The sequence below is a fragment of the Dermacentor silvarum genome, chromosome 11 (assembly GCF_013339745.2).
Source record: "Dermacentor silvarum isolate Dsil-2018 chromosome 11, BIME_Dsil_1.4, whole genome shotgun sequence".
Classification (NCBI taxonomy): Eukaryota; Metazoa; Arthropoda; class Arachnida; order Ixodida; family Ixodidae; genus Dermacentor; species Dermacentor silvarum.
Window position 1 is genome coordinate 5,785,305 of NC_051164.1, and position 6,456 is coordinate 5,791,760.

General features: G+C 49.1%; 1 protein-coding gene and 1 pseudogene across 1 annotated transcript; both read left to right on the forward strand.

The window, feature by feature from the left end:
- The first annotated feature begins 473 nt into the window (after nucleotides 1–473).
- On the forward strand, nucleotides 474–2,064 carry LOC125941552 (uncharacterized). The gene is made up of 3 exons (XM_049659062.1): nucleotides 474–573; nucleotides 1,507–1,823; nucleotides 2,008–2,064. Exons 1-3 carry the CDS (start codon nucleotides 474–476, stop codon nucleotides 2,062–2,064), a joined length of 474 nt encoding a protein of 157 aa, XP_049515019.1.
- Nucleotides 2,065–2,572: 508 nt separating this feature from the next.
- LOC119432989 (uncharacterized protein K02A2.6-like) lies at nucleotides 2,573–4,464 on the forward strand (annotated as a pseudogene).
- The last annotated feature ends 1,992 nt before the right edge of the window (nucleotides 4,465–6,456 follow it).

Consider the following 6,456-nt stretch of genomic DNA (forward strand, 5'->3'; position numbering starts at 1 on the left):
TCATTGACACAGTGTATGGAAATAGCAGAAAAGGAACACAGGCCCCTATGGCTTGCATTTCTGGATATCAAGGGAGCCTATGAGATTGTAATCCAAAAGGATTTGTGGGACATACTGGGCAATCTAGATGTGGAAGATGGAGTAAGTAATCTTTTAAAAGACATCTATAAAAGTAACAAGGTGCTTATAAAATGGGAAAACAAGGTATCTGGGCCTATAGAGATACAGCAGGGGCTTAGGAAGGGGTGCCCTCTGTCACCTCTGTTGTTCATGCTGTATTTACAAGGATTAGAGAAAAAATTAGAGAGTGTAGCATGGCTGAGTCACTCTGACGTCAACAGCCATTTTGTTTAAATCACGTGACCTGTTACGTCACAATTCTTTCCTATATGTACTTCGTTCCAACCGCAATAAACGTTGTTCGTCACCCGACTGCCGGCCCGCTTACATGGTGGCAGCGGTGCCTAGCCGAAATGGCCACGCCGCCAGCCCTTTTGCCGTCAACGATTTTGCCGCCGCCGAAGCCCCTGGACACATCGGGCAACGCCTGGCTTGGATGGAAAACTTGGAAGAGTGAGTTCACGCTATTTTCCACTGCTACCCAGTTGACAAAACAAGCAAAAGAAGTGCAAGCAGCCACGTTGCTAGTGATTATTGGCGAAGAGGCAAGGAAGGTATACAGCACCTTCACGTTTGAGGCAGAAGAGGACAAAAATAACGTAGACGTCTTAATTGCTAAGTTTGAAGAGTTCTACAAGCCGGAAACGAACTTGACCTATCATGAATTTCTATTTGGGTCCAGAAACCAAAGGGAAGGCGAACCTTTCAATGAGTGGCTGACGGAGCTACGAATGTTAGCCACAAACTGCGAATTTGGGCTAATGGAAGACCGGATGCTGCGCAGCCGTATTATTCTGGGTATTCGAGACAAGAGCCTGCAACAGAAACTGATTGCGGAAAACCCTTCTTACAAGAAGACTATCGATATTTGTCGGACACAAGAGCAAGGGAAACAGCAGTTTCGTGAAATCAGTGAAGCCGCGGAGACAGAGCAGGACAATGCAGTTAACGTAGTCGCAAAGAAAGGCGATGCCTGCGGTAGCTGCGGCTATCGCGCACACCGCGGCGACAAATGCCCCGCCACCGGTAGAAGATGCAATAAGTGCGGAGGGTTTAACCACTTCGCCCGAGCATGCAAAACGGCACCGCCTTCGCGAAGCTTTCCCCATAAGAAGAAAGAATTACGGGAACTATGCGCAGACGACGATTTTTTTCTGCAAACATTAACGGTGAGCGCGGTTAACACAGACCACTGGAGCGCGACGGTAGAAATTGAAGGCCGACCAATGACATGCAAATTAGACACGGGGGCAAACTGCTGCGTCATTTCAAGGAGGGACGTCGCAAAGCTACCGGATCTACCAGAGCAAGCTTGCCGGGTTGCGCTAACAGCATTTTTCGGCCACAAGTCAACCGCCCAAGCAAAAGTGCGCCTGCGGCTTTCAGCCAATGAGAGGGTGGTCCCCGAAACATTTTACATCATAGAGCAAAATGTACCAGTGACTCTGAGCGGTTCAGTGGCCGAACGCCTTGGATTTATCTGCCGGATACAGCACATCGAGGTCGATGAACTTTACCCGCCCGCACAACATTTTGCAGAAGTATTCTCGGGACTGGGTGAGCTCAAGGGCTACGAGTACGAAATAAAACTCAAGCCTGGCGCCGTGGGTGTCATCGTACCGGCTCGGAGAATCCCCATGGCCCTGGAAGGCAAGACTAGAGCGGAACTTCAGCGTATGGAAGATCAAGGCGTCATAACAAAGGTAACTGAGCCTACAGAATGGTCCAGCCACATGGTTACCGTTGTTAAAGGAGACAAAGTTCGAATTTTCCTGGATCCAACGGCGCTCAATCAAGCCATACTCCGTGAAAACTATCCCATGCCAACGTTAGAGGATGTCGCTCCTAGGCTTGCCGGAGCAAAATTCTTTTCCACGCTTGATGCAGCTTCAGGGTTTTGGCAAATTCGGCTTAGCGAGTCGAGCTCCAAACTTTGCACCATGAGCACTCCGTATGGTCGCTATCGGTTTCTTCGCATGCCGTTTGGAATAGCTTCGGCCCCAGAAGTTTTCCAAGCAGCAATGCACCGTGTTTTAGAAGGCTTGTCCTGTGTGGCGGTTGTGATGGATGACGTATTAGTATGGGGCAGAACTAAAGACGAACCCGACTACAGCTTAAAACTTGTGTTGTCCCTTTGTCAACAGCACAACCTTCGACTTAACCCAAAGAAGAGTGCGTTTCTGCAGCCGGAGGTCCGGTACCTGGGACACACCCTCACTACAGAAGGCCTACGCTTGGATCCGGAGAGGGTACAAGACATACTTGGAATGCCTGAACCGTCGAACAAGAAAGAACTGCAAGTATTTCTTGGTACGATGAATTTCGTGCAGCGATTCATTCCCAACATGTCGGTAGTAACCGCGCCGCTTCGAACACTGTTGTGTAAAGATATTGCATGGGTTTGGACGGAGGCGCAACAAAAGAGTTTTGACACCTTGCGCCAATTCTTGACTAAAGCACCCGTTTTGGCTTTCTTCAACCCTAAAAAGCCTTTCGTTCTCTCGGTCGACGCAAGCCAATTAGGAGTCGGCGCAGTTCTAATGCAAGACGGCCGCCCCATCGCTTTTTCGTCCCGGTCCCTCACAGAGGCGCAGCAAAACTATGCACAAATCGAGAAGGAAATGCTGGCGATAGTGCATGGTTGCACGAAGTTTCACGACTACGTTTTTGGTCAGGCAGAAGTGATTGTAGAGACCGACCACAGGCCTTTGGTACCGATACTTAGCAAGCCGCTGCATCAGTGCCCCCTCCGGTTGCAACGCATAAGGCTGACCTTGCAGCGCTATCCGATCAAACTGGTGTATAAGCCAGGCAAAGAACTTTTTCTTGCGGATGCTTTATCGCGTTTTCCGAGCAAAGTGAGCATGTGCGAGGAAACTGATCAGTTTCAAGTCAATGTGCTGGAATTTGTTTCAGCCTCAGAAGCGCGTCTAAAAAGTATTCTCGCAGCAACAAACAACGATACCGTTCTCTCCCAGCTGCGGGAATATGCGCTGACCAGTTGGCCTGACAACAAGCACGAGGTTCCAGAAGTAATCCGCCCCTACTGGCCTTATCAGGAGGAGATACACGCACAGGATGGTCTTCTATTTCGCAGCAACAAGGTGATCATACCAAGTTCGATAAAAGCAGAAATATTGGCTCTTTTGCACGTCGCACACCCCGGTGCCGATAAGATGAAGGCACGGGCACGAAGCGTCATGTTCTGGCCCTGCATGGCAAGCGACATAGAGCAATTTTGCCGAAACTGCAAAATGTGCCAGAAGCATCAGCCACGAAACGCAAAGATGCCGCTTTTGAGCCATGAAGTTCTAAACTTGCCCTGGGAAGCTGTAGGAATGGACCTATTCTTTTACGGGGGCCGACAGTTTGCCATTATTGTCGACTTCTATTCCTTCTTTTTTGAAATAAAGGAATTTCGCCACACCACTGCTAACCAGCTGAAGTCTTGGTGCGCCGAACTTTTTTCGGTTCATGGATTACCGCTTAAGCTGTGCAGCGATAACGGGCCGCCATTCAACAGCACAGAATTCAAAGACTTTTTATATGGGCTCGGCATTAACCACGTAACGTCAAGCCCATATCATCCACGGTCCAATGGTATGACGGAGAGGGCCGTGCAAGAAGCCAAAAAACTACTAAAGAAGTGTTCTCTTAGAACGCCAGATTTCCACATGGCTCTGCTTGAATGGCGTAATACTCCACGCGATGCTGTTTTGAAGTCCCCTGTGCAGAGACTGATGGGAAGGCAGACGAGGACCCTGCTGCCTGTACCCGCAAGCCACCTGGTGCCGGAGATTGTGCCCAACCGAACCGTCCATAACCGTCTCCAGGAAATCCGCCAACGCCAGAGGATCTACTACAACCGCCACTCCAGGAACCTGCCACCCCTGTCTCCTGGCCAGAGAGTGACTGCATACGATACCCATGAGAAGACCTGGGCACCTGCGGTCTTTCTGAGGCCAGCTGAGACGCCGCGCTCCGTGGTGCTGAAGACTGAAGAGGGCCAGGAAATTAGGCGCACTCGTGAACATCTGCGAGACGCGCCTTGACATCCCGAAGAGAATCCTTGTGCCGGGTCCGAACGACTAGACGACGCCCAGCCCGCCCAAGAGCTACGTAGAAGCACAAGGCCACGCCGGGAGCCTTGCCGCTACCCCCAACCAGAAAGACCATTGTAATTATTTGCTTCCCTAAGAAAGGGAAGATGTAGCATGGCTGAGTCACTCTGACGTCAACAGCCATTTTGTTAAAATCACGTGACCTGTTACGTCACAATTCTTTCCTATATGTACTTCGTTCCAACCGCAATAAACGTTGTTCGTCACCCGACTGCCGGCCCGCTTACAGAGAGGAGCGGACTTGGCTTCAACCTTTCCTATTTGCAGCAAGGAGAATGGATTAAACAGTCATTACCAGGACTGATGTGCGCGGATGCCATTTTACTAATGGCTGACAGGAAGGAAGACTTGCAGGGATTAATGGACATCTGTGGTAAAGAGGGAGATAGCTTAGGTTTGAAGTTTAGTAAAGAAAAATCGGCAGTCATGATTTTTAATGATAATCAGGGCAGTGAGCATAGGATACAGGCGATAACACTGGAGGTAGTGGATAAGTACAAATATCTTGGGGTGTGGATAAAGAATGGGACTGAGTACCTAACGGAACATGAAAATTATGTATCGACTAAAGGTAGCAGGAATGCAGCTGTGATGAAAAATGGGGAACTGTAGAATTACAATAGGTACGAAGTGGTGAGAGGGATTTGGAAAGGGGTGATGGTTCCTAGTTTGACTTTCGGCAATGCGGTCCTGTGCATGAGATCAGAGGTTCGAGCAAGGTTGGAAGTTAAGCAGCGAGGGGTAGGTAGACTGGCTCTGGGAGCACACGGAAATACACCAAATCAGGGGGTACAGGGTGACATGGGATGGACGCCTTTCGAGGGCAGGGAAGCTAGCAGCAAAATAGAATTTGAGGAGCGATTGAGAGAAATGGCAGAAAAGCGGTGGGCAAGGAGAGTTTTCAGTTAATTGTACATGAGGAATGCTGACACAAAATGGAGGAAGCGGACCAGAAAATTGTCAATCAAATATTTGGACTGCAGGAGGGGTGCAAACCAGGAAACAGGGGTTAAGAAAAGGTTAAGGAAACAGAGAGGGGTCTATGGAAAACAGGGTTGCAGACGTAATCAGCACTGGAAACATACAGAACTTTCAAGCACGAAATTGCCAAAGAAAATATCTATGATAATTCTAGGGGAAGCTCTTTGTTGTTTGAAGCCTGGACGGGAGTATTGCAGACTAAGATGTACCGAGTCAAGTACCAAGGTATAGACACGTTGTGCGGTGCATGTGGAGAGGAAGAGGAAACGGCTGAAACGTGGAAACGGCTTTTCTGTAAAGGGCTTAACCCTACAGTGCAAAACAACGGGGCCGATTTTTTCAAAGCATTGGGGTTTAGGGACAGTGGAGGCAAAATAGATTTTAAGCGGGTAGAAACAACCAAATGGAGGTTATCTGATTGGTGGCTAAAATCAAGGCAGGGGTGCAATTTCACCCACCACAAAGTACAAAATATGTTATAGTCACGGCTAGGTGGCGTATGCCACCGCCCGATTTATAGGGCTCATCCATCCATCCATCCATGTACCATGTTTGTGGTTGGACTTGGCCGGCTTGACTGTGCAAACGTGCATGTTATTTGACAGTTTCAACGATCCTTTCGTGACAAGCTGCCGTGTACGACCCATTCGGCGTGATTTCAGTGTAAGATGCAATTCAGCGACTACGCAAAGTCGCTGTCTGACCTCGAGCGCAGCAGGTGAAATCAAAATGACCAAATTCGGCGGCAATGACCCATTGGCGCTGTCCGACGACCACTTCACGAACGATGTTGGTTTTTATCCAAGTGTAGACCGTGCGGACATCAGAGACTATCTGGTTCATGGGACGAGCTTCATGACGCGGGAGCAGTTAAAGAGCTATAAATCACATGGAGGCTCATAATTACGTCACCAGCGGTCTCGTGGAGCCACCAAAAGTGAAAGTTCGCGATGGCAACGTCATCGTCATTGGAAAGGTAGGTTGTACATAATATATCGCATGTCAGCGGCTTGTGGGCATTTTCTACTCGTTCAGAAAGATAGCGATGGCGCAAGCAATCGATCTGGCGCCCAGCCCGTCGTACTTGATTGCCGCTCTCGCTAGATCGCCAGTGAAGTCGCTCACATGTCGCTCCTGTTTGATAAGCGTGAAATCGTGTTCAGTGTCTAATCGCGTAAGCTAAACACTGATTTATATTATTCTCACTGTGCAGGTCCGCCACTCTCAGGCGTTC

Excerpts from the sequence above, each read along its gene's own strand:
- LOC125941552 (XM_049659062.1), top strand. The coding sequence starts at position 474 with ATGGCCACGCCGCCAGCCCTTTTGCCGTCAACGATTTTGCCGCCGCCG. Across the intron at positions 574-1,506 it reads TGGATGGAAAACTTGGAAGA|CCAATGAGAGGGTGGTCCCC; the intron begins GTGAGTTCACGC and ends TGCGGCTTTCAG. Across the intron at positions 1,824-2,007 it reads ATCAAGGCGTCATAACAAAG|CTTCAGGGTTTTGGCAAATT; the intron begins GTAACTGAGCCT and ends CGCTTGATGCAG.